This window comes from Aedes aegypti, chromosome 3 (assembly GCF_002204515.2).
Source record: "Aedes aegypti strain LVP_AGWG chromosome 3, AaegL5.0 Primary Assembly, whole genome shotgun sequence".
In the NCBI taxonomy this organism is placed as follows: domain Eukaryota; kingdom Metazoa; phylum Arthropoda; class Insecta; order Diptera; family Culicidae; genus Aedes; species Aedes aegypti.
Genome location: NC_035109.1, coordinates 168,958,373 through 168,986,346, shown reverse-complemented (window position 1 = coordinate 168,986,346; position 27,974 = coordinate 168,958,373). Strand labels below are relative to the sequence as shown.

General features: G+C 38.7%; 2 protein-coding genes across 2 annotated transcripts; one reads left to right on the top strand and one right to left on the bottom strand.

Annotated features, from left to right (window-relative positions):
- Positions 1–6,316: 6,316 nt before the first annotated feature.
- On the bottom strand, positions 6,317–8,015 carry LOC5579952 (replication factor C subunit 4). The gene is made up of 3 exons (XM_001652193.2): positions 7,719–8,015; positions 6,537–7,404; positions 6,317–6,470 (listed from the first exon to the last, which is right to left on the bottom strand). Exons 1-3 carry the CDS (start codon positions 7,832–7,834, stop codon positions 6,378–6,380), a joined length of 1,077 nt encoding a protein of 358 aa, XP_001652243.1. The 5' UTR covers positions 7,835–8,015; the 3' UTR covers positions 6,317–6,377.
- Positions 8,016–14,491: 6,476 nt separating this feature from the next.
- Positions 14,492–15,650, top strand: LOC5579953 (transcription initiation factor TFIID subunit 9). Its single transcript, XM_001652194.2, has 3 exons — positions 14,492–14,616; positions 14,683–14,848; positions 14,915–15,650. The coding sequence occupies exons 1-3, from the start codon at positions 14,608–14,610 to the stop codon at positions 15,532–15,534; spliced, it is 795 nt and encodes a 264-aa protein (XP_001652244.1). The 5' UTR covers positions 14,492–14,607; the 3' UTR covers positions 15,535–15,650.
- Positions 15,651–27,974: the final 12,324 nt, after the last annotated feature.

Here is a 27,974-nt window from a genome sequence, read left to right as displayed (position 1 = left end):
ACTATCTGCACTTGGTACTTCTGGTAACTCCTCAGTTGTTGTCGGTGCATCTAGTAATTCCTCAGTTGTTGTTGTTTTCGAACTTCCTGCAACCTGATCCACCGATGATGTACAGATTGCCCGTTTGTCAACGTTTAAACGGCAGGACGTACAAATGCGTAAATTTGTAATCAATGTAGACATTGGAGCATAACCAGCCGCTTTCAGTTTATCTATGGTGCTTTCGGTGAGATTTCGTAGCTCATTCGAACACTTTTTTTCTGCAAACGGCCTGCAACAGTTGAGAAAGCGACTACTCATGTTGCTCGTTAGATTTTAATAAACAAAATCACTTTTAAGTTTTTACTGACTAGTTTGGTGTCGTTTGCTTGACTGAAGAAAAATTTTACAATTAAATCTTTTATAACCATAGTGGTAGTATATTTTTAGCTTTTTCGTGAGTATGTTCATGGTATGTACCTATCATGTTTTTGATGTTGTTGAAGTTACTCGCTTTCTCCCAAATATGATTAACAAAGTCTATTCTCTACCAAGGCGGGTCTATACCCAGGTGTAATCAGATTTTAACTTTGTGGAGAAAACCACCGCCGAGAAAACCGACCTGCTTTACGTATACTAGATCACCTGGGTAAAGACCCGCCTTGTTCTCTACGAGGTAAACTTTTTGCAGGTAAACTAGTCGTATACCTGTATAGAAAACTTTTTTTGTAGCTTTTGTCTTCAATATTAGATTTCTTATAGGTTTCTTTTATCAAAAGGTTTCAACACTATTGAGAGAATTTTTCTTCAGTTACGTACAATAAAAAATATGACACTATCAAGACTTTAGATCACAACACTGGATCGCGTCTAACTTTCTAATAGATGCTATAATAGTTATGAATAATTAAATAAAATATCATGAAAACAACTTGTTAACCTCATGTGGTACCCTTAACAAAAAATTCAGCAACAAACTGCGGTCCTAAAAAAAATCACCAATGAAAAAAAAAAAAAATTCACTAAGTGTCAAATTTGTGAAATATTTGAAATGTCATAACTTTTTTGTTTATTAGTTTACCATCACCAAATTTTTATGGTAGATTGCTAATATAATGGACCGTTTTCCCTCAAAAAATTACGTTGGTATTCCGGTTTTGAGATATTTGAGTTTTTGTGTCAAAAATTATGTTTTTTAATGCAAAAAAAAAATTTTTTTACTGTGTGTATTTTTTTTGGAATCTTTATTTAGTTGTCTAACTTTGTTTCTTTAGTTGTCTAACAATCGAACGAACCGTTTTTGCTGTGCAGCTTTTTGAATATTCTTGAACCATTTTCACATACACCCTTTTGAAAAGTTAGTCGTGACTCAACTTGAAGATTTGATATCGGAAAATGACGATTTAGATGGAACTGAAAAACTGTGCAAAGTTTCAGATATTTTTGAAATGGTCGATCAGAATCGACTTGCATGCCTCCGTGGAATCCCTCAACAGAATCGCCGAGAACTCAACAGCTGATATCTCGGTAATAATTTGACGATTCTCGGTAAACGTTTACCGAATCTCGATAACGTTCGCCGAGATCTCGGCAAAACATTTGAATTGCCGAAATCTCGGTAGAATAAGTACCGAGATTCGGCATTGAAAATTACGAAATTTTCAGCTGTTGGATTCTCGGCGAAACGTTTTTCTGAGGTCGGTGAAATAATTTAAGTGTGTTTGCGGAGTAGATGAAGAACATTATCAGAATGACGTCAATAAAACGTTCGATTTGTATTTGACGAATATTATTCCTAATATTGTCGCACCGCCACCAAACCGGATCGCGCCAGTGAGACTCGCGACGCGCCTCAACTCGCACGATTTTGAAATCAGTTTTTTAGTGTGGCGCTGCATTCTTACGATTTTTATGAACACAGCGCACTATTCACATATTAGCTGCGACGCACGGGACCCGAGAAAACAATAATTATAAATAAATGTTGGTCTTGATTTCTACCGGATACACAGTATAACTGAACTTGAAATCATCGCGATGGTTTCTCGTTGTTTAAGCTAAGTATGCTGTTCCGCTCAAGAAAAGTAAAAATTTCTGCCCAAGAAATGGTCAAGAAATTTCGTACAGGGAGCTCCATTTGAATTGACATTTCCTTTCAACTGCGTACACCCGATTCTGTTTTTGCACGGATTTTTTACACGGCCGTGCAAAAAAAGTTTCCATACATTTTTTTCCGCCAAAACTTTATTTTTGCATGAAACGTCGAGAAATAGTTTTACTTTTTTTACACGGTTTTTGAAATTTTGAACTGAAAACTTTTTTTGCACGGGGGATGCATACCGTGCAGCATTTCTTGCAAGAAATTTCCCACGCATCGAGATAGGCGATTACTTTTCAGTTAAAGTGCATACTTCGCTTTAAGGCCGGTTAGCTACTGACAAGAAAAGGATTTGATCGCCTATCTCGATGCGTGGAAAATTTCTTGCAAGAAATGCTCAAGAAAAGCATTTTTCGTTGATCGCAGTACACCCGATTTTTTGCACGGGGGATGCGTACCGTGCAAAAAAAGTTTTCAGTTCAAAATTCAAGAAATGGTCAAGAAAATCACTTTTTTCTGATCGCAGTACGCAGTTTTTTTTATTTTATTTTATTTTATTGATGTACAAGGGGGTCAGGGGCCAAGTCTCCAGCATAAGTTTAAAAACTCACACCTTCCATAATACACCGGGGGTTTTGGAGTTTGGGAAGTAGGCAACGCAACATCTTTGACCAGAAGGTTCTTTAAGTTTTGCTTTTACTCTAGACTTCCCCTACACGTATGAATGATGCAAGGTCGAAAGAACATGAATCAGTCATACATATAACGGTAGTGAAGTGTTTTGCCTAAGGATATGTGAAAGGAGGGATTTTGTGTGGTGTTTTGTAAATCGCTCTGTGGAACAAATTTGTTATTAGTTAAATAATAAGTTCATTTGATTTACCTTTCAATTAGTATTCAATGGTTACAGAAACTTTATACTTAACAAAGGCGTGGAGTGCAGCAAGCTAGGTGGGCGGATCAAGTGCGTATCGATTTGGCGAGCGTGGGGCAGAACCGAGGATGAAGAGATGCGACCGCAAACCGACGTTTTCTCGGCCATTACGCTGCCATGATAAGAGATGCCTTTCCTCTTCGATGAATTATTCCTCGAAGCGGGTTAGATATGAAAACAAGGATAAAGAGAGAAGGAATGTTAGTGATTGTTACATGCTTTATGGCAGTATTGGCGTACATTGAAGTCATACAAAATTAGCTCTTTGGATTCCCACGATAACAATCCCTGAAACTAATGATAAACAACAAAAAATGAATCCGAAAGAGCGAGAACCTTGATGTTTCAATGTATGACAATCCAGCTTTATTGCATGTGAGAAGTTCTTGGTGATATTCTCACAACGGCCATTCAGAATGGTTCGACGGATGTAGATAAAAGATCATTATGATAAAATTAACGCGACGACATGTTAGTAAACTCAAAACGATTATTATATTTGCAACTGTTAATTTAAATAGTTAAGCTAAGGGTCGGTTATTGCATATAACTTTATAGATAAGCAGCAGTAAAGCACGAACGCGAATCCATCCCATCTTCAAATGCACAACACTTCATTCTGGAATTTTAGAACGTCCATGTTGTAACTTGTTCACACAAGAAATCTGCCTCGACCGAGTTGGCAGAACGCGCCCATACCCCTTTCTGAACCAAAGGACAGGGAACTAATACCATAATACCTTAATTACAAATACAAAAGCTACTTCTATGTTATTTCCACTACTACGCTCACGATAATTATGTTATGATCGTTAGAATAAAAACGATAGAGGTTACTACTCCATAACAGAAATACTACCCAAAGAACGCTATTGTCGCCAGTGTTGGTGTGATAAATGCAAAGTAGTGCAAAAATGCGTAGAGGATTAAATAAGTTATTAATTACAGCATTTTGTTCAACAATATTATATTATATTATGAAAGATATTTCAAAATGAAACATTTCATTAACATCAGTGCCATCAGTTTTCTAATTATTATACATATATCAGTAATATTACTAAACTATCTCTAACACTGCTACAACCTACCTTACTAAATAACGCAATACCGTAAAATGCCGTAATTCAGAACATTTTGGAACATTTCTCAAAAATCGTAAATTATTGTTAATGACAATTTTAATTGGAATTATTATGCATTACCAGCATATACAAATAGCGGTATGGACAAATTTCAAAATTTTTCTTAAATTTCGATTAATTTTGGACCAAATATGCGGATTTAGGCGATGCGCTGAATTACGGCACCTTACGGTATTACTAAGGTAATAATTACTACATTGTTAGTAAACCTAACACAAATGTCTATTTTCAATGACCTGTGAGACGCAGAGACCACCCGCACTCACTCTTGCGCCTCATGGTCTACTGAAAAAGATTTATGTATATTGAACTAATACTACTATTAGAAATAGTGCTACTGATGAAGGTGATCGTTGGTTTCCCAGTCTTGTTAGTGATTTGAGTGTTAGTAGAGACTGGTAGTGAGCCCTGCCGGTCCCTCCAGCATTACGCGTAGTTATCTGGTGTTAGATCATGCGACAGTAACTAAACTCATGCTGAAGGTGTGATAAATCAAGTGTAAAATATATTTAAGCATTGAAACACATGTCATTATTTAATTTAAAACTATTAGACTAGCTTACATTTTATAAGTTATAATTACGATTATTTTCGCGATCAATATATTAGTATTAGTATATTTCACAATATCAACAATATGCAATCACTTGATAAATCACCGTCAATCCCATCACCTAAGGGCAGGGTATTTTCTGATCGCAGTACGCAGTTGAGAAGAAATGTCACTTCAGAGCCCCCTTTAGGAAATTTCTTGACCCTTTCAGTCAAGGAATTTCTTTACTTTTCTTGAGCGAAACAGCATACTTAGCTTTAAGCCTGACTTGCTACTGAAAAGGAATCGCTAAAGAAATTTCTCGCCGATTCCTTGCAGAAATTTTCTACAGCGACTCCCATTTCAACTGACAGTTTTTTTTTCAACTGCGTACTGCGATCAGAAAAAAGCGCATTCTTGATCGATTCCTTGCAGAAATTTCCCATGCATCAAGATAGGCCGAGAAATTACATGTCAGCAGCGAATCAGGCTTAAACTGTGGAAATACGTCAAAAAGGTGAGCCAACTCATCCATGATTTTTTGACTGCTGAGTTGCGGGATTGACGCATGAAAAATCTCAAGCGTGAGTTATGAGAAATTGGATTTTTCACAACACTGGTGTCAAGAGGAATAGATTGCTCTAAACTTGATTACGTTTCCTTTAAAATTGCATTGAACGAACATTATATAGTACTACAGTCATCTCTCCCTTACTCGATATTGAAGGGACCATCGAGTTAGGGAGGTATCGAGTTACAGAACATAAATCCAGTGCAACTGCGATCCAAGGGACCATCGAGTTAGCCATGAAAACCAACTTTTACTATGGTTCTCTAACTCGATATCGAGATACGGAATATCGAGTAAGGGAGAGTTAACTGTAGCTATGAGTGGTGTTACTTGGCCAAAACTAATCAAATTCCGTGAATTTGTCGAATTTTGTGTCACGTAGTAGCTGTTATTGATTGTTTTATTGTTTGCTGTTGTTTTTCCTGAGATACAGATGATGACTGTTATAAAAATAAACTATGAATGAATGAATATGGTTTTATATTTCGTATGAATACTATATGTATCGATGTTGTTATATTGTAATGTTTATGTTCTATTTTTATGGTTTCATTGAGACCTCTCAGATCAGATGGATAAATTAATAAATACAAATACAAATTTCCAACGAAACTTAAAGCGTCCGGATTAAATTAAATGGATCAAGTTTCTTGGAAAATTGTCATCATTTGTACAACTTTACATCGCACAAAATACAAGCGACTGAAAAAAGTTTTTTTTTTTCTTTGGATTGTCGTACTCGCCAGACTGAAAAAAGTTGATTTGGACATGATCTCGGAAAATACGGAACAACTCCGGTGTCCGGTGGCCATTATGCATGACCTAAAGGATTTAAGAAACTAGACCAAATCACTATATCTTGCTTCATTAACAAGAAATATTACGGATTAATTTAGCGAAGTTATTATCGAAAGAAAGGATCGATGAAGAGATATCGCTCATATCACTTAGGCCCTATTGAAGTAACAGTGTAGAATTGTACGGTCATCAATGATCATGCTCAAATACGCTGCTATTTGTAGATCAAATGGATTTCGGCAACAAACCTAAACAATTGTGCAATATTAAATAAGTTTTGTATTACAAAGTAAAGATAAACGAGATGAAAACATATCAACTTAGTTAGCTTGCAAGGCTTGAATTGTAACACATCCCAGATCCATGATTTGTATGTACTCAGAACCTCCTCCTTGCAAACGGAAGCAACATTCCTATAAATAATAAAATGCAACATTATGATCAATTGTAACAATTTAATTTACAAACGCAAAACTCACCCCCAGTTTGTCGCAAATAATGCTTTTTTGTTTATCGCTCAATCCATCGTGCAAAACAACGAATTCGGTAAGCTGTTCGAATAGCTGCCCAACGCTGTACGCATCATAGGTGAGATTCCGGACGTAATCTTCGAGTTTTCCGTAATTCGCAGTCTTGCAAACGGAGACAAAATCTTCCAGGTACTTTCTCGGAACTACACCGGACATCTCCAGTATATCCGTGTGCTGAATTTTTGCTTCTTTGCCTTTTAATCGGTGGCACGACTGCAAAGTGGTGATCGCCCGACGCAAATCTCCTCCGGAGATGTCCACGATTTCCCTGTAGGCTTGATCTTCAACGTCCACATTCTCCTGTTCACAAATGAAGCGCAACCGCTCTATGACCTTCTCTTCTCCCAGAGGCTTAAAACGGAACTTGGTGCAACGGGAAGTGATTGGCTCGATGATCCTCGAAACGTAATTACACACCAAGCAGAACCGCGTAGTTTTGGTTTCCTTCTCCATTGTCCGACGTAGAGCGGCCTGTGCAGCGTGTGTCATGGCATCGGCCTCATCCAGGATAACAATCTTGAACGGTGGACATGGTTTGCCATCGGTTCTTGTGCCACTGGCCGTCAGCTGGGCAAACGTTTTAACCTTGTTACGAATGACCGCAATTCCCCGATCATCGGAAGCGTTCAGCTCAAGGATTCGTTCCTTGAACATGTCACCGAAAAGTTGCCGGGCTGCAGCCAAAATCGTACTGGTCTTACCCGTTCCTGGGGGTCCGTAAAGCAACAGGTTGGGAAGATCGGCTGTGGACAAACTCTCGCGAAGCACGGCCACGACTTCTGCCTGTTCGACAACATCGTCGACACTTTTCGGCCGGCTAGAGGGAATAGTTAGAAACAACAAGTTAATATTTACTGCTCTATTACGAACAATACAAACAATATTATCGTAATCTGGGATAAAATTGATGTACTACAGTATGTTTTATTATTGTTTGTATTATCATTCAAAATCATAAGATCATTCGAAGGGCAGACATTTTTAAGCATGAACAAAATAATTTATTCACAAATTTCTTGATTTTTATGAGCTTATGAATATAAGGAAGAGATATACAATTAGAAATACTGATTCGAACTTTTCACGACAAGGGTAATTTCGATCAATGTTGCCCCGTTTTACGGTACTTACTATTTCTCGACCCATGGAACGGAATGTGTTTTGGTGCGTTTCTCAGACGATCCGTCGCTTGGGCCGGCTTTCGAGGGAGAATCCGATATTTTCCCGGTTTTCAAGAATGCGTGCATGATTGTTGGTAGTTAGACAAACCAGCACTGTTAACACTGTACAGTTTCCGACTTTTTGATGAACTTTTAGTACGAAAAACTGACAAATTCCAGGACAAACTTGTGTAAAAACTTAAAAACCAAAAACGCTGAATTTGTTTGGTTTGACAAGGCGCGAACTGTTGCGTACTGTAACGAAATGTTACATTTCTCTGAACAGTCAAAGAACGAATTTCGTTACGTGTATAACGTATGAGCTGTACGAAACCAAGGTCTCTTGAAGAGAGGTACTTCAATCTGCACGGAAAAATCAGACTACCTAAAAGATAAGTATTTTAAACTCATATAGAGTAAACTGCACTGAATTTTTACTCACGCTTGGCTTATTTTGCTTCTCTCGTGACAGCATTGTTGGGCAGCGTCTATTTAGGCCGGAACAAAACCTTAAAATCTTCTTTTGTCAGTTTCCATCAAAATGTGTCGAAGGGGGGACAATAAATAATAAAATGATAATTGGGTCCTAAAATTTTTAATGAAATCTTGTTTTTATTTAATAACACGAAAAAGCATGTTACTGTAACTACTTTAGCAATTTTCCCTGCTCAAATAATGGCTATATCATGTTTAAACTTTAATTTAAAAATTTGGTCCATAAATGAACCTTGACACTTTTGATCATGTTTGACGTTCGCTTAGTCGACAAAAACACCACAGGGGTTTTAGTTCGACCACTGGGGTTGTTCCTATCTGACATTTCGTAAGGGACACGGAAAACAAATTACACCCAAAATTTGAGTTTAAGCCAAAGGATGTGACAAAATCTTAAAAAAATGTTTTTTGGGCTTAAACCAACGGAAAACATTAGAAAATTGAGTAAACATGTGTTTTTGGCCTAAACTTAAGCGTTTGGCACTAAAATTGGGACAGGGCTTTAGGACCCTATTCAGGTAAGTTTTTTTTATTATTCTATGCTGCAAAACCATGTTTTTGCAACATAAACCCGTCAATCAAAATGTTTTGAACTATTACCACGTCATTTTTTATACCATTGGTCCTACATATTGTTGGAGTATGCAATGGTTGTGCCTCGTAAGCAAAGCGGCAACACTGATGTGTAGAGAATGGCGAATGACGCATGCGCCGGTAGGGCAGGCGGCGAGCGCGTCAAATAGAAGGAAGAAAGGGAGAATGGAAAGTTTGCCATTCATTCGTAATGTTACTATTCAACCCGAGCAGACGTTTATTAAAGTTTATCTCGTTTCATTCACACAAGTGTTTCATTCCTTGTCCGGTTTCCTTTTCTTCGGTGTTTCGCTTCCGTTGTGCCGTGTCCACCTCTGCCCAACAGGTTATGGACCCAGCAGTGCCGAAGGGAAGGTTCCGGATTGCGTAGGAAAAAGGTTCCGAGAGAGCGAAAGTGATCACGCCGTGTGTGAGTGTGTGTGAGTTGTTTTCTCCGCAGTGGTGATTTTGTGTGGACAAAATGGCGGATGTGAACAAGTTTGCGTTTGCCAGGTTGAGCAACCACAACTGGCAAATATGGAAGTTCCGGATGGAGATGCTCCTGACGAGAGAGGAGCTGTGGTATGTGGTCGGTGATGCAAGGCCGGCTGTAGTGACCGATCAGTGGACGAAGGACGATAGGAAAGCTCGTGCCACTATCGGACTGTGCATAGACGACAATCAGTTCGGTTTGGTGAAACAAGCGGACAGTGCGAAAGCTTTCTGGGATGGTTTGAAAGCTTATCACGAGAAGAACACGGTGACCTCGCGTGTGTCGTTGTTGAAGAAACTGTGTTCGTTGAATCTCGCGGAAGAAGGTGACCTTGAGAGTCATCTGGTGGTGTTGGACGATTTGTTCGACCGTTTGACGAATGCAGGCCAACAGCTGGAGGAATCGCTGCGGATTGCGATGATCCTGCGTAGCTTGCCTGATTCGTACGGTGGTTTGGTCACGGCGTTGGAGAGTCGTGCCGATGCGGACATCACGATGCAGCTTGTGAAGTCAAAGCTGATCGATGAGTTCGAACGTCGGAGGGAGCGTTCCGGCGAAATGCAATGTGAGACGAAAGCGATGAAAAGTGTGGTAGTGCGAAACGAAGTGCAAAGCGTGGGTGGACTCGGCAATAGAGCGCCAGTGAGAAGATGCTACTTTTGCGATAAGCCCGGTCATTTGCGTCGCAACTGTCGTTCGTTTTTGCTAGCGAAGCAGGAGCTAGAACGTGAGTGCGAAAAGAAGAAGAAGCAGGACGACAGAGTGCGTGTGAATCAAAATGCGAAACAAGCGAAAAACGAAAATTGTGGTGCCAGTGTGTGTTTTATGGCTGGAGTGGATCAGCGAAAGTGCTGGTACATTGACAGTGGAGCGAGTCGGCACATGACGGGCGACAGGAACTTTTTCAAGTCACTGAAGGAAGAAAAAGGCCCAAGTGTAGTGTTGGCGAACGGTAAAGTGGTTACCGCCGCTGGTTGTGGCGAAGGTGTAGTGCACGGTGAGGACGGAAATGGAAGCAGAGTTGAGGTGAAGCTTACCAACGTGTTGTACGTTCCGTCGTTGAAGAGTGGACTGGTTTCCGTGGACAGACTGACGTCGAAAGCGTTTTCGGTGAAATTTAAGAAGGATGGTTGCGACATTTGCAATGCATCCGGTAAGAGAGTGGTCGTATGTGAAAAGTCGGGGCCGTTGTATCAGCTGAAGCTAGCGAAAGTTGAGAAGAAAGTGGAGGGCCAGCGGCCGATAATTGGCGAGAAGAAGACAACGAAGGGAAGAAGTTCACTAGTCAGTGTGGTGAGCTGGTATTCGGAGAAGAAGCCGAATAGAGCCGAAGAACGTGAAGAAGAAGAATACTTCGATGCGGACACTTCAAGCGAGGAAGTGGAGCCGTTGCAAGTTGCGGAGTCCCAAAGTGGAGGATCAGATTCGGATGCTGATAACTGGAGAGAAGTTAGACGATCCAGGAGGAGCAATCGAGGAGTCCGACCCGGCCGGTTGGTAGATTACGTTGTCGATGCTTGAAGCAGGAGGAGTTTGACCCAGCAAGAAAGGCAGAGAGGATGCGGACGAGTACGAGGACAACATTGAGGAGGAGTGTTGGAGTATGCAATGGTTGTGCCTCGTAAGCAAAGCGGCAACACTGATGTGTAGAGAATGGCGAATGACGCATGCGCCGGTAGGGCAGGCGGCGAGCGCGTCAAATAGAAGGAAGAAAGGGAGAATGGAAAGTTTGCCATTCATTCGTAATGTGATGTTCGATCCGTTCAGACGTGTGTATTAAAGTTCTCTTGCGTACAGTATAGTTGATTTGTAGTTGTTTCTTTCCTACCGAAATCCTGGTTCCGCGTTCCGCTTCGGTTGACCCTGTTCTGCGTTGTGGTGTGTCCACCTCTGCCCAACACATATAACATATTTCATAATTAGAATTTTCATAACAATATCCAATTCAATCAATCTCCAGGTTTATTACCCATAATCTTGTCATATTATTTGCAAACCTTAGCGAACATGAGGTAATGTGTCCTGAAAAGCAGCTTTGATTGCACTTATTCTACATTATGTTTTTATATGTATAGAGCAATTTTCCCCAGTAATATGATTTTATTTTATAACGAAAAATAGATTAATAACGTTTAATAACGAAACAATTATGATAAGGTATAGTAACACATTCGATACGCAGCTTGTGGATGATGATAACGCTTTCAATTTTTATATATCAAGAAGAACAAGAATCACCTAGGAAAACATGTAACATTGATCAGCAAGATCGAAATGACCCTCCTCGTATAAAGTTTGAACATTTTTCCTTGAAACATTTTCAATGCATGAATTATGCTTCTCATTCTCATCTTCTCACATGAACAACACTAAAGAAATTGCAAACTTAATGTTTATGTACTTGGAACGCATATAATTTATTTATCTACCTCAAGATTTTATTTATATGTGCAAACATAATCATCATTATCACTTGTTTAGCCTTTATTGGATATCGTATGAGTCATATATACGACACTTATTTCACCTATGTTTGCACAAACATAAACATTATTGGCGACAATTTATAGTTATAAATTATGTTAGGTCACATATAGTTTTTATGTTCTTTGGTTCAGTGAAAATTTTGCAACGGTCGTGATGATAGAGTTCGCATGAAGGCAAAAAAAACTTGTTTTAAATTGTTCATGGAAATACTAATCGATTAATTTCAGAGAAATAGGAGAGTGCATCATTGCGATGAAAACGGAAAATAATGCATCATAAAAGTTGCACTTGTTTGATGCCCCCGGAATAACGAAGGAAGGCAGAAGCCTCGAACTACAACTCGTGAAGCACAAGGTAAGCCTTGTGAATATTTTTGATATTTGCTCTTTATAATAAAGATGTAATGAACTAATTATGATAAATTAACTTATACAAAATACCACAAAGGATGCGGACTTCACATGGGAATAAACAAAGGATAGTCGTTGCTTTTTGAGGTGCACATGGTGATTGGAATTAGTAATCCTTTATAAGAGAGATTCGTGGAAGCTGACATTTCTGTCAAAGTGTGAGCCAATCGAGCAGCGAGAGCTGTCAAAGTGTGAGCCAAACGAACATGCGTTATGTTTGTTTTGAACTTTTCTTGAAGAGTAATGTAGTCCGCTTGAAATTATTTCGGTAAAAGTAATTTTACATGAAGCAAAAATAAATGAAATATTTTTCTTTTTTAAATTTTTGTCAATGCGATTTTTAGTTATTGATTTTTTCGGCTGTTCATTAGTTTGGATATGTAGCACTGACTAAACTGACGTGGTGGCTAGAGCATTTTGCTTCATGAATAATAGCCAAATATTTGAATGAAAATACGTTGGAACACTTACTCCACCTGGTGGTTTTGGTAAAGAAACACTTTGACGGACAAATCTTTAGCACTCCGAGGAAAAACTACACATGTTCGGGTAAAAATACGAGGAATATATTTAATCATATTGGGGAAATAGAGAATACAAAATTCTAAGCTTTCCTTTACGAAATAAAATTTTCTTGACTCAAATATATTGCTTTAGAATCAGACTCACATGATTGTCGATAGTTTTGACAACACTAAAATGCATCATACGAAATTGATTTAGTTTATTTTAGATTTAGTATTTTACTCATACCTTACTAGTTTGAAACCAGTGTGTATTGTTTGGTTTGACTGATGAAGATGCTCGTTGTATAAATGTCACCTTCGTACTATTGACGTTGCATCAGTTTGACATTTGCGACCACTCATCATTTGAATTGACCGTTGCATATTTTCGGTTACCGTCTGCAATCGAGAGTCACGTCAGTTTAGTCAGTGTATGTAGCTCAAAGATCTATAACGAAACAAAATACACTTTTTAGCAATGAGGAAGTCATGTCCGTGTTACAATATTATTCTCGTTGCCGAGCAAAATCAGCATTGCTGGTCAGTTGCTAAATCATTCTATTTTACTTCCGCTTATCTCTCTATAAAGGATCACTAATTGGAATCACTTAGGAGTGCTGAGTCCTGAGTCAGGACTAACAGAAAGACAACAGCAGCGGTGTGCCTTTGTATTGATCGTGGTGCATTGTTGAGCAATTTTATACAACTCGAATTTGTTTGTTATGCAATTGAAATAAATGGAACAAAAAAACAAAAGTCATTATTGTTCAAAATATATATTTTATCAGAATATGACAAATAACTATTATGAATCACCTAAAAATAAACATCATAAAAGTCACACATACATTTTATTTATTGTTGTTAATTGATTTTATCTCATATATAACATAAGCGTCATTTGTTGGAGATTCGATAAATTTTATGTTTCCTCCACACATAATTTTTATTTATGGCAACCCTTTTTGAGAGAAACTAGTTTAACTCATAAAAAGAGTAAAGGGCCTTTACTCATTAAAGAGTAAACCGCTTGTACGTCAAGTCAACGAGTAAATTTTACCCATTATGCCTAACTAAATAATTGAGAAACAGGGTAAAATTTACTCTCTTTGAAATATGAAAATTAAATTTAATTTTTGATATTTTTTCCTATAACAATCATATAAATATTGAAACATTTTATTCAATCACATATTAACAATGTTCCGATGCGGATGAATCATTTACTAAATGCTGATTTGCTTATCTGCTAAAAGAGGCTGCGGTTGCTGGAGGAACAGCAAAACATACATGGTTACTCAGCAGCAAAGGCTTCCTGTAAAATAAACTGTTCACTTAATCAGAACACAACAAGAAAATTTATTCTAGGGCCCATTCACAAATTTCATAACGCTTGAGGAGGTGGGTGGGTGTTCTAACGATGTTACGGCCCATATAAAAATTGAATAATATGCAGAAATGAATGAGCCCCTACTGAACCTACCTTGAACCTACACGCATTTATGGAAACTTTTTTCTTTAGGGAAAACAACTTAAGTATACCATAGCCCAGTCTGGTAGATAGCTTTACTATTATAAACTGCAAGAAATTTTTCACTCATTAAAGAGTAAACCAACGGAATTTACAAATGGGCACAAATTACACATTATGCGAAATTTTGAACTACCCCTTATTTTGACAGCTTCATATATCAGAAAAAAGTGGGTATTTTTTACACCTCAAAGGGTAATGTCAGGTTTACAGTGTAGGCCCTTTAATAAAACAGGTAACATAACGACTGTAACGCATATCTGTCAACTGTCTCGCCGTCAGCAGTGTTGTTTTTGCTCCGCTGTTTGTTGTGCGCTTGTTGTCGGTTCTCGCTAGATTGGAATAAAACATAATTTTGTTTCAAAATGGATAATGTACAAACAAATTTCATTCTATTAGGTATGTGTTCATAAACGTTAATCAATATCTATTACTTTCAGCTACCGCTTCAACAAGGAGATCGTGAAAAATCGGAAAAGGTTAAAATAGCCAATCAAGTGAAGCACATCCCCAAAGATGCACAAGTGATTATGTCCATCCTCAAGGAGTTGGGAGTAAGCGATTATGAACCGAGAGTTATCAATCAACTTCTGGAGTTTACTTACAGTGAGTGCGAGGGCCACGGTATTTGTTCTGTGAAAGATGAACTACATACTTATATTTCTGTTTCAGGATACGTTACCTGTATTTTGGACGATGCTAAAGTATTCGCAAACCACGCCCGGAAGAAGGTCATTGAGTTGGACGACGTGAAGCTGGCCACACAGATGATCCTGGATAAAGCTTTCACCAGTCCACCTCCGCGGGACGTTCTCTTGGAAATCGCTCGTAATCGCAACAACATCCCACTGCCGTTGATCAAAACTCATTGCGGGCTCCGCTTGCCGCCTGATCGTTACTGTCTATCGGCCTGCAACTACAAACTTCGAGCTGTTCAGCAGTCGAAGAAGATGAATAAGTCTGCAATCGAACAGCGGTCCACATTGAAAACTACACTGGGCAAGGGGGCCTCTGCATCGGTGACAACCGGTGTGAAACGTCCTGCTGTGCAATCAACTCCCAAAACTCAAGTGGTGACGATTCCTAAGCCTGTGTTCAAATTCACCTCGACGGCTACCAAAACCGTTTCGACAAAAACCGTTAAGACCAGCAATCCCATTGGGGAAGGACCGAATGGTATAGAAATCAAAACGGAAGTGGTGGATGATCCTCTGGCATTTGGCACGAGCGATAGCGAAGTTGGTAGCATGAAGCGGAAACGTGAAGAGGATGATTTTGAAATCGTTCAGTAGAATGTGAGTATATAATTTACATAAAACTCAATTGTGGGTTCAATATTTTAGTCTCCTAAATATTTCTATGATTTAATCCATTATGAAGACTAATAAAGCTAAAATTCTTAAAATTATTCAATGGCAACATGTTGGAAATCCGAAAGCCTCTTTGCTTGCAGTATACCGACATAAGCTTTAATTTAACCGTAACATGAGGATATTATCTTTTTTTTTAAATTTAATTGATTTCTCTGTTCTCATTAGTAACTGTTGAAGTGCTATTAGAAAACTTTAAAAACAAGATCTCTGAAGTGGGGATGTAATGCCAATAGGAAAAAAGCATACGGAAGACCGTGTCTCCAAATGTGATAAACTGCATGAAAATTTAAGGCTAAAAGACCAGTTAATTCGTTCAAAATGGAAGAAACGGTCATGGAAATATTTAACTGATTTTCAGCATTTTAGTGAGAACAATGATGAAAGTTTGGTTGATAAATCCAAGCGAAAGGGTTCGTGTTTTTTGTGTTGCCGGTGTGACTTCAGTCTAGGATGGATAACACAAATTTATATCGCGGAAATGTTGCATTTATTTAATCGTTAAACAAACTGTGGTTCATCACTATAAGTGCAGGCATAAGCCCTTCCCTTTTCCGATGACCGTAAGGATGACGTTATTGACATTACTAAGTTTGGAGTTCTTGAAATTGTTTGGAGTTCTTGAAATTGTTTGGAGTTCTTGAAATTGATGGTATGGTACTCCCAAGCTGCATCCGTTGGTTCCCTGTACAATTTTAATTGTTCCCATCAACCACGGTATAGCATCTACGAATTGTAGGTACGGTAATCAATGCTTGCTTATGCTTATTGAGTGGAGAACAATAATACATTTTCAAATAATTGATTTTGAACAAAAAATGCTTTTGATAGGGAGTAGAGTTGATTCACTTCGGCAGTGGGTTTTTGCGAAAGCTTCAGAGATCATATTTGACCACAATATGCGTCGTACTGAAGCGATTCTTACTGCAAAGTTTCAGACAATTCGGCTGAGAAAAAATCTTCCATGCATAAGTGAATCATGATAGTGGTTAATTTTCATTTATTTAGTTAACATGTAAACAGATAACACTGAATCCACAATTTCACGCCACAATACTCGGTTCGTGGCCGCATCTCTCCATCCTCGGTTCTGCCCCATGCTCGCCAAATCGATACGCACTTGATCCGCCCACCTAGCTCGCTGCGCTCCACGCCTTCTTGTACCAACCGGATCCGAAACGAACACCATCTTTGCAGGGTTGCTGTCCGGCATTCTTGCTACATGCCCTGCCCAGCGTATCCTTCCAGCTTTGGCTACCTTCTGGATACTGGGTTCGCCGTAGAGTTGGGTGAGCTCGTGGTTGATCCTTGTCCGCTACACACCGTTTTCCTGCACACCGCCACAGATCGTCCTAAGCAGCCGACGTTCGAAGACTCCAAGTGCTTGCAAGTCCTCCTCGAGCAACGTCTACGTTTCATGCCCGTAGAGGACTACCGGCCTTATGAGCGTTTTGTACATGGTACAATTGGTGCGGGTGTGAATCTTTTTTGACCGCAGCTTCTTGTGGAGGCCATAGTAGGCCCGACTTCCACTGATGATGCGCCTCCGTATTTCATGGCTAACATTATTGTCAGCCGTCAGCAAGAATCCAAGGTATCCTCGTCGATCGTAACACTGCTACCTAGGCGAGCCGTGTCGCGCTCGGCCCCACCAGCTAGCATGTACTTTGTCTTGGACGCATTCACCACCAGTCCAATTCTCGCTGCCTCGCATTTCAGGCGGGTGTACAGGTCTGCCACCTTCTCAAATGTTCGGCCGACAATGTCCATATCATCCGCGAAGCAAACAAATTGGCTGACGCCTGAAACCTTCACACAATTTTGCCCACCTTCCATCGTCGCTCTTATCAGTCTCGTGAGCTTTCCGGGAAAGCTGTTCACGTCCATGATTTTCCATAGCTCTACGCGGTCGATACTATCGTATGCCGCCTTAAAATCGATGAAAAGGTGATGCGTTGGAACCCGGTATTCACGACATTTTCGGAGGATTTGCCGTACAGTAAAGAGCTGGTCTATTATAGATCGGCCGTCAACGAAGCCGGCTTGATAACATCCCAGGAACTCGTTTACTACAGGTGACAGACGACGAAAGATGATCTGGGATAATACGTTGTAGGCCGCATTTATAATGGCGCTCGCTCGAAAGTTCTCACAATCTAAAGAAAGGCGTCAATTCTTGTAGATGGGGCATATTACCCCTTCCTTTCACTCGTCCGATAGCTGTTCTGTTTCCCAGATTGTGCCTATCAGTCGGTGCAGACAAATGGCCAGCCTCTCCGGGCCCATCCTTATGAGTTCAGCTCCGATACCATCCTTACCAGCAGCTTTATTGTCCTTGAGCTAGTGAATGGCATCCTTAACCTCCCTCAAAGTGGGGGCTGGTTGGTTTCTATCCTTCGCAGTACTGACAAAGGCATTTCGTCCGTTGTCACATCTTTCATTGCCTGTGCTTTCAGCGACATTCAGGTGCTCGTCGAAGTGCTGCTTACACCTTTCGATCACCTCACGCTCGTCCGTCAAAATGCTCCCATCCTTATCCCTGCACATCTCGCGGCACGAAGCCGTTATGGGATGCGTTGAGCTTCTGATAGAACTTACTGGGCCAGTTTCTATTTTTCAATTGAGTGATTTTTAAACAATTTAACATGTACCTAAACTTTAGAGCAACATTAATTCCAGTTTAAACCTTAAGGTGTATCCCAAATTCCGTAGAAAATTAAAAAAAAAATATTGCTCTAGACCGAATATTTTCGTTTTGGTTTCAAATAAAAGACAATCGTGGCTTTCTTAGCATAGCATAGCATTAACGACCTATACAATGCTCAGCTCTATCAGTTTTGAGAAATCTATATGTACTGTCGCAAAAAAAAACGTTTGAGATGAACGTTTTTTCTACATAATAGAAATAAACAAAACAAGCCTCACATTGTACACCTGGCCACGTCCTTACAATCGCTGGGGGAAGAGAAGGAATGTTAGTTCAACATCTACTTAAAAAGATACAGGGAACCCAAACTATCTTCATAGACGTCACGGGATAGAAATATTGTGTAAGTAGGGTAGGGTGTATAGGAGGATGTGCTCAATTCGACAATTTAGAGCATTGTTGGTAACATATGATATTGCGCATTTCTTCCACCACTGGACTATCGCAGAATTTTTTACAAGTGCGGAAACGCCAATAAAAGTGCGCAATGGCATCAAATCGGGTAGGTGTCTTCGAGGGACTCATTCTTTGTAAATCAGAAAAAAAGTGCTCTGAAGACATCAACGTGATTTGATGCAATTCTGCACTTTTATTCACACTTTCGCACCTAAGAGGCCGCACTCCGCAGTCCAGTGGTGAAAGAAATACACAATAATAAGTACATAAATAATAATTTTGAATTTACCTGATATATCCGAACCATTACTGCAATAAAATTGTTGATTAGATGAATATAAAAGAACACATAATTTCACTGCATTACGTGCACAATACACTATCCCTATTCCACAGTACTACACAAACGGCGCAACTGACACGATTAATCCCGACCCCTTCGCCCACCCCCACAGGAGCAAGCGTCGCAGTCAAAGGATCACACACTTCTCAAAGGGTGTCCCCTCGTGGCTCTCTTGTGCCAAAATTTTAAACATGCTGTTTTTTTTTTTTAAATGAGCCTCTGTACGTGCCATAAATTCTTTTGTTCTTTTGACTTTTAATGTGCGCCGTGTGTTGGTGCTGTCTCGCTTTTTCTCACGGGCAACTTGAAAACAGAGCGCACAGTATAAGTCAAACGTTTTATAGCATGCAGAGGATCATAGGCTCATTGGCTCATGAGCCTGTGCATGCTATAAAACGTTTGACTTTTACTGTGCGCCCTGTTTTCAAGTTGCCCGTGGGAGAGAGCGAGACAGCACCAACACACGGCGCACAGTAAAAGTCAACTGAACAAAAGAATTTATGGCACGTACAGAGGCTCATTGCTCTACAAAACACACCGTGTTCTGCTTCTTCTTTATGGCATAACATCCCACAGGCCTGTGTTGGTACACTGAAATGAATTTTATTGTAGAAACTACTAAATCCATGGTAAAATTAAGAACTGCACCAACGATTTTCAACCGACTACATTAATCTGTTAACTCTACCAAAACATAGTCAACATCACTACACAAGAAAATTTCTTCTGTTGATTTAACCAGAGTTGTAGTATTTTTGACTAGAAACATTCTAGATTTGAGAAGTTTAGCATCATACTTTTGACCACACTGTGTTGTACGGTGGGTGTCACGGATTGAAATACAATGCTTTGTAGTGGATGCTACTATGGACATAGTCAAATTTACTGCACTGCTCAGTGATTTTCACCAGATTATAGTAAACTTAACAGATTTTTGTAGTCGGTTGGTGCAGTTCTTAATTCTACCATGGATTCGGTAGATTATACAACAAAATTTGTTTGCGTGTAGCAAAGCAAAAAGTTTTGAGCTAACCCTTCTCCAGTAGAGAAGCTAGGTAGAATAGAGGACGCTACGATGCTTTACTGGTTCCCCTATGGTTTGCTCAATTTTCACCACCTAATTATTGCGAATATTTTGTAAAATTTTACTTTCGTCGAGTTAGTTGAGTGCCGGCCAATTACGCGCCAGGTTTACGCGCTGCCCAGATCCACTGTGTGTGGCCAACGAAAACGAGGACAAATGGCAAAAGGGCCCATTCACAAATTTCATAACGCTTGAGGGGGTGGGTGGGTGTGCTGGTAATGTTACGGCTCATTCAAAAACTAAAAAATATCCATACAAAAAACGTTACATGGGGGTGGGGCGGTGTCCAAAAAGGCCAATTTCAGCGTTATGAAATATGTGAACAAGCCCAAACTGGTCTACCAGCTGACCGTTGTGAAGTGTTTATGCATGCTGCAAGGTACGGGTATAAATTTTGGTCCGTTTAAATATTAATTGACTGTGATACAAAAGTTGCGAAAACTTTTCTTATTTATCTGTGGTATTATTAATTGTGCGCCAGGTAGTTGCGCGCAGTGTTGTGTGGATTGAATGCTACCGAGCAGGTATAATAAGCGCGCTGTCCATGATAAGAGATTCACCCTGGCGCATAACTGATTGACAGTCACAAAGAAGATAGAAACTAAAATATATCTCAAGAAGCGCCATAATTTCAATCTTGTCGCTCCCACGCGACGCCTATCCACTAGGGTGCGGGTTATTTTTCAAAAGTTCTCAGAAACATTAAAATAATCAACCATGTCCAGTCCCTAAATTCGGACATCTGATGCATACCTTGGTTTTAAATCCCGACACTTGTGAATCAAAATCCGGACACCTGTATCGCAACATAAATTATTGGAATAAAATCGATAAAATTGCATTTTAATTAACTTAAGGGATCATTTGATGTAGGCGTTTGATCTGTGAGGCACGTAAAGAAATAAATTTCATAACTGACATATTATTGTCAGCTGAACATTGCAACGCGTAGTTGTGCGTTCGTCAAGGCTTTCTTTTGAACATGACCAACACTGCAGAGAAATCAAACTGGAGCTGCACTTTTTTTTTTAATTAATTATCAGGCAAAGGTAACTAGATCATGAATGTAACTTAAATGCTTAATAGGCTTGAAAGAAGATGTTATGGATAAAATTATATTACGGTTGTTAGGAAAATTTTCCAGTTTGCGGTACCGGCAGAGTTCTACCGCAGCTGTCAAAGTTCTACCGCAGCCTTCGAAATCATTCCATCATTGAAGCAAACAATTCAATCATAGTTTGCGTGAAAGAAAAAACGCTATGAAAAATAGCAACAAACAACAATCATCAGTTGCCTTTCTTCTCTAGTCTGCGTTGGACGCAACAGCAACGAGCGCTCGGTCGGAGAAGTAAACAAGTACCTAGCTGCCTTTTGTTGGGTGCTGCTTTTGTTCGTTCGGTGTGTGCTATTTGGCTATCAACGTTCGGTACCACTATGGAAGTGTATGCTAACACTCTTCAGTTTCGGTTCCCCGCAAGGGCTATGCCGCCCTCATGGTCGGAAATTGCGGAATTCGCCAAACGGGTGCATTCGGACGTCATGCAAATGGAAGTTGTCTATAAACTTCCACAGCAGAGATCCGTGTGTGTAAAATATAGATCACGGGAAGCCATGGAGGAAGCGCTAAGGCGGAACGAGGAATTAATCAAATTTTATTACGCTGACGGGAGAGCTGTGGACGTGCATATGTCTACCGCGGGAAACAAGGTGGCTTACGTCAGAGTGTTCGACCTCCCTCCGGAGGTTCCTGATAGCGTTCTGGTTTCGGTTCTTACGGAATACGGAAAGGTCGGGAATACTACTCGTGAAAAGTTTCCTGAGGGACTGGGACTTGATCACCTATACACTGGTGTTCGAGGTGTCTATTTAGACATAAAAAAGGAGATTCCGCCATCTCTGGAACTCGGCACTTGGAAAGTGAGAGTTTTTTATGACGGACTAAAGGACAAATGTTTCTTATGTAACCAGGAAGGACACTACAAAACCTCTTGTCCAAACCGGAAACCAAAGAAACCCAAACAGAAGGAAAAGCACTCTGGTTCGTTCGCTGAAGTAGTGGAGTGTGGAGCTCCAGCTTCGGAGAATGTGGTGATAATCGAGGAGGAAATAATACAAGAAGAGTTTATTGGAGACGGACCAACAATCGATTACACATTGGAACAGCAGAGGAAAGAACAAGAAGAAGCACAACAAAAACGAGGAAGGCAGGAGAGAGCGATAGCGGAGTTGGCGAAAGTGGCTAACATGTTTAAGGATCATGTGAATAGACATGAAGCGAATGAACGTCGAGCTCAATTCGCGGCGTCAGGATCGGTTTCGACGGAGATGTTGCGTCCAAAGAAAACAGCTAGAAAAAGCTAGTTACTTTACGGTTAATTAATTGTAATAATATATTGTGACAATATCACTTCTCGGCTCCGTTAAGTGTCATGCACGTTTGAGCCTTCCAAATAAATACATAGAAAAAAAAAAAAAAAACAACAATCATCACGACGGTATCCAAGGTATCATTGAAGCCTACTGATGATTTACTAGTGCAAATCAGTGATGTGACAGCTGCGGTAGCTTATCGTTGAACCGTAAAACGGAAAGTTTTTCCTAAAATTGCAATACAAAAGATTGCTCGTTTCTACATTTAATTCATGATAATTATCAAAGTGTCCGGATATTGGTACCGTCTGGATTTTGATTCACCACGGTACATGCTGCCGTTGAGGGAATTTCTTAAATCCAATAGTGAAAATGTACCGTGGTGAATCAATACCCGGACAACTGAGCATACACAAATGTTTAAACCCCATTTTTAATGAGTATTCTTCGTAATTCATTATTCATCATTCGTCTTTTTTATCAAATGAATAGTTTTATGTCAGATCTTAGTATAGATGATGAATTTTTTGATAAAAATTGAGATTACACTATTAAAATAGATAAAACAATGTGGATTGAATTGTCTTTAAATCCGGACACCTGCAGCAAGCTATGTCTATATATCCGGATATTTTTGGATCAAAATCCGGACAGCGACATTTTATCATGGAATTATGAAAACAATCACTTAAAAGTTTTGAAATCTACTGAATTTAACACGTTTTTAATAGCTTGTCGAATGTATACTTGCTGTAATAGTTTTAACGTTGAAATGTATAAAACTATTGTGATATGTTTTGAATTTGTTTATCGGTATATCGGTTTATTTTGCGCGAAGTAAGAGGGAGCATGGAGAAGAAAGCAATGAATACTAGATGGATAGGTACCGTAAAGGGAACGGCGAGAGAAATTGTATTAGATGTTGAAGAGGGCATACCATATGAAACAGTAAATATTACTTGAAACGTCCTTCCTTGTGGCTTACGTCTCCTATGGGAACGGCTTGGTGTGTTTTGAGAATGACACTACCAAGACAGCCACTGTGGCCATTGTGATATGGTTACCTGAGTTGAAAAGCCTATGGCTTGAACTGCAACTATTATTAATTTGTTCAATTTTACCACACTAAACAATGCGTTGAATTGTTCTTTACACTCATTTGGCATGTTTTGGTGTTATTTAATGTTTTGTCTTGATTTTCATTGTAAAAAACATTTTAACGCTATAAAAATATTGGACTTCACTTCAACGTCCGGATTTAAAACCACTTGTATCGAAAACCGGACACACACCTCTTTGGATTTAAAACAGATATTTACTGCATATTTCTGAAACGTGGTGCCACTGAACTCTTAAACTAGCGCTTCGTGAAAAATTATATTGTGAACACTACATCAAAAGTAATATTTTGATACTTAAGTTTCAACTATACATTGTGAGTGTGCTCTTCGACGCTACCAACAAAACCGCATGCACCGCGAAAAAAAGTCATTCATCTGAAACAACTTTTTTGTTTTCGTTATTTTTACTTATTTTAGCATTAGTAACTAGATTACAAATGAATGTACAGTGATCAGTTATGATCATAATAGAAGGTTTAATTGAAAATTATCGTTTTAACATTTAATTTGGCCGGAACAAATCTTAAAATCTTCTTTTGTCACTTGCCTTCAGAATGCGTCGGGGGGGTGTGGGGGGAGGGGGGATCAATGAATAATAACATGGAAATTCGGGTAAATTGATCATTTATTTTTCTCAAATGCTGCCAAAACCAATATAAGTATATTTTTTGGTGTTTCTTTTGGAATCGCCTTATCTTTGATTCATAACTGAGGTATGGTTTTCAATACCCCACAGATATGAATCAACGCTTCTAGGAATATGGTAGACATTTTAATTCCCAGGAAAACGCGTAAACGTCCATTTTAATTGATTGCGATTCTTTATAGATTTATGGTCAACGTAGGTAAAATGTGACCGTTGTAATATCAACTCTATTTGATGAGATATTCTCCATTGAATCGTCCTCCATATGTGTGTGCTATCCATAACTATAAATTTATTGCATTTTGATGTACAAGTTGACGAATCACAACAGTTTTCACAAACTTATACTTGGAAAATGAATCTTGAATTGTAGATAAGTTCGAATATCCGCCCTGATGGAACATTTCAAGTTTGATATGATGAATAATAGCGCTTACAGTCACCCCACAGTTATGGATCAGCTAAAGGTAAGTTATTAGAATAAAATATGATTACAAATCATGGTGACCTTGTACATAACAAAATTACCCGCCTTGCAATGCCAAATATAGTTGTTTTTGAGAATACACATACAATATTACGATTATTATCGTTATTCGCTGGAAATTTCAGATGTTGTCCATCCCACAGATGTGGATCAGTGGAACAGGAGGGTCCTTATTATGGATCAAAACGACTCATATTATGGATCAGAACACTATAAAAGCAATTTATCTGTGAAGTAAACGAATGGTGTTTTAGTGAAAGTATAAGTTTCGGCGTTTCTTTCGGAATCGCTTTGTTGTTGATTCATAACTGTGGTACCGTAAAACGGGGTAACTTTGATAGTTTTTTCGAAGAAAACTTCAATATTTATGCATGCTGATGCAAAGGATTACAATTTATATTTTTAAAACAAGTACTGACATCCTAGCTATCGATTGCACTTGATAGATTGCCAAAATATTCTGAATAGATATATTATTTTTCATACAATGGAAAGTAGGATTTCTGTTTTGGGGTAACTTTGATAGTGGAATATAAATCGAACAAAATTGAATGGATTTCGGAACATTTATAGGGCGTTGCATAGCTCTAGGCGTTTAACGCTATATGGAAATTTCTGACTTAGATTACAAAAATGGTCCCAGTTTGTAAAAATGGCTTTCGCTAAGAAAGACCGAATTCATGTTCTACTATAACTAGGCTGTCAAGGATAAGTGACGAAATCATTATGACTTCGTCAAATAGTGATCGTAAAACAGATTCTTTGTAAGCGTTGCAAAAATGGTAAAATTTGGTAAATTTTTAATATTTGCATAAAAATCCTCAAATGCTACAAATAAACTTTAACACTTCACTTTTTGCAAAAAAAAAAATAAATAAATAAAATACTAAAATCACTAAGGTGAGCAAATACCTTTAAACCAAAGACAAATTAAAGACCTTCATGTCCCTTGCAAATGCCCAAAATTTTATGGCTCATAAGGTAATCTAGAATGCCGTGAAAAGTGTACTGCGATGTGTCAAACTTGGGTACCTTTTACACTACCGAGGGACCAAATGCAGTACTAGAAGTGGTATCCAATCTGAGCCCGAGTGCGACGGACCTGTTTAAACTCTAATATGTAATATGTGTTGCTTATCTTGACAGATAGGCCTATTTCGTCTGCGACTTACAGACTTCTTCAGAGTCGAGCACTCGACACTGAAGAAGTCTGTAAGTCGCAGACGAAATAGGCCTATCTGTCAAGATAAGCAACACATATTAGAGTTAAAAGGTATTTGTAAAGGTAGTGATTTTAGGTTTTTTTTTTTTTTTGCAAAAAGTAAAGTGTTAAAGTTTATTTGTAGTTAAACATACTCTAATAATCCCTCCCAAAGTTTAATATAAAAAAGTGTAGTCCTCAAATGCACCTGATTTAAACGAAAATAGATTTGACATACAGTGTCATACTAATACTCTTTACTTTTGCATTCGTTTTGCTTAACTGATTTACAGAAACTTCGTTATTTCGTTTAATATGTTGTGGGTCTCGCACTATCAAAGTTACCCGCATTATCAAAGTTACCCCGTTTTACGGTATGTTATTCAATGCCCCACAGTTATGAATCAACGCGTCTAAGCCTATGGTTGACATTTTATTTCCTACAAATGAAAAAAATGCTTAAGCATGTTATTATTAATTGCAAAGCTGTACAGATTTATGGTTTACTTACGTAAAATGTGTGTTGCGTAATTGCAACTTAATTTGATGAGATATTCTCCATCTAATCCAACACTGATCCACATCTGTGTGCTATCCATAACTGAGGGATTCCACGGAGGCATGCAAGTCGATTCTGATCGACCATTTCAAAAATATCTGAAACTTTGCACAGTTTTTCAGTTCCATCTAAATCGTCATTTTCCGATATCAAATCTTCAAGTTGAGTCACGACTAACTTTTCAAAAGGGTGTATGTGAAAATGGTTCAAAAATATTCAAAAAGCTACACAGCAAAAACGGTTCGTTCGATTGTTAGACAACTAAAGAAACAAAGTTAGACAACTAAAAAACATCATTTTTGTCACAAAAACTCAAATATCTCAAAACCCTATCGGAATACCAACGTAATTTTTTGAGAGAAAACGGTCTATTATATTAGCTATCTACCATAAAAATTTGGTGATGGTAAGCCAATGAACAAAAAAGTTATGACATTTCAAATATTTCACAAATTTAACACTTAGTGAAATTTTTGTTTTTTCATTGTTAATTTTTTTAGGACCGCAGTTTGTTGCTGAATTTTTTGTTAAGGGTACCACATGAGGTTAACAAGTTGTTTTCATGATATTTTATTTAATTATTCATAACTATTATAGCATCTATTAGAAAGTTAGACGCGATCCAGTGTTGTGATCTAAAGTCTTGATAGTGTCATATTTTTTATTGTACGTAACTGAAGAAAAATTCTCTCAATAGTGTTGAAACCTTTTGATAAAACAAAAACCTATAAGAAATCTAATATTGAAGACAAAAGCTACAAAAAAAGTTTTCTATACAGGTATACGACTAGTTTACCTGCAAAAAGTTTACCTCGTAGAGAACAAGGCGGGTCTATACCCAGGTGACCTAGTATACGTAAAGCAGGTCGGTTTTCTCCACAAAGTTAAAATCTGATTACACCTGGGTATAGACCCGCCTTGGTAGAGAATATACTTTGTTAATCATATTTGGGAGAAAGCGAGTAACTTCAACAACAACAAAAACATGATAGGTACATACCATGAACATACTCACGAAAAAGCTAAAAATATACTACCACTGTGGTTATAAAAGATTTAATTGTAAAATTTTTCTTCAGTCAAGCAAACGACACCAAACTAGTCCGTAAAAACTTAAAAGTGATTTTGTTTATTAAAATCTAACGAGCAACATGAGTAGTCGCTTTCTCAACTGTTGCAGGCCGTTTGCAGAAAAAAAGTGTTCGAAAGAGCTACGAAATCTCACCGAAAGCACCATAGATAAACTGAAAGCGGCTGGTTATGCTCCAATGTCTACATTGAATACAAATTTACGCATTTGTACGTCCTGCCGTTTAAACGTTGACAAACGGGCAATCTGTACATCATCGGTGGATCAGGTTGCAGGAAGTTCGAAAACAACAACAACTGAGGAATTACTAGATGCACCGACAACAACTGAGGAGTTACCAGAAGTACCAAGTGCAGAT

What these genes read in the sequence shown, in the direction of transcription:
- LOC5579953 (XM_001652194.2), top strand. An exon ending in ACTTCTGGAGTTTACTTACA is followed by an intron (nt 14,849 to 14,914) that starts GTGAGTGCGAGG and finishes TTTCTGTTTCAG; the next exon opens with GATACGTTACCTGTATTTTG.
- LOC5579952 (XM_001652193.2), bottom strand. Translation starts at nt 7,834, where the DNA reads ATGCACGCATTCTTGAAAACCGGGAAAATATCGGATTCTCCCTCGAAA. An exon ending in GTTCCATGGGTCGAGAAATA is followed by an intron (nt 7,405 to 7,718) that starts GTAAGTACCGTA and finishes TATTCCCTCTAG; the next exon opens with CCGGCCGAAAAGTGTCGACG. An exon ending in TTATTTGCGACAAACTGGGG is followed by an intron (nt 6,471 to 6,536) that starts GTGAGTTTTGCG and finishes TATTATTTATAG; the next exon opens with GAATGTTGCTTCCGTTTGCA.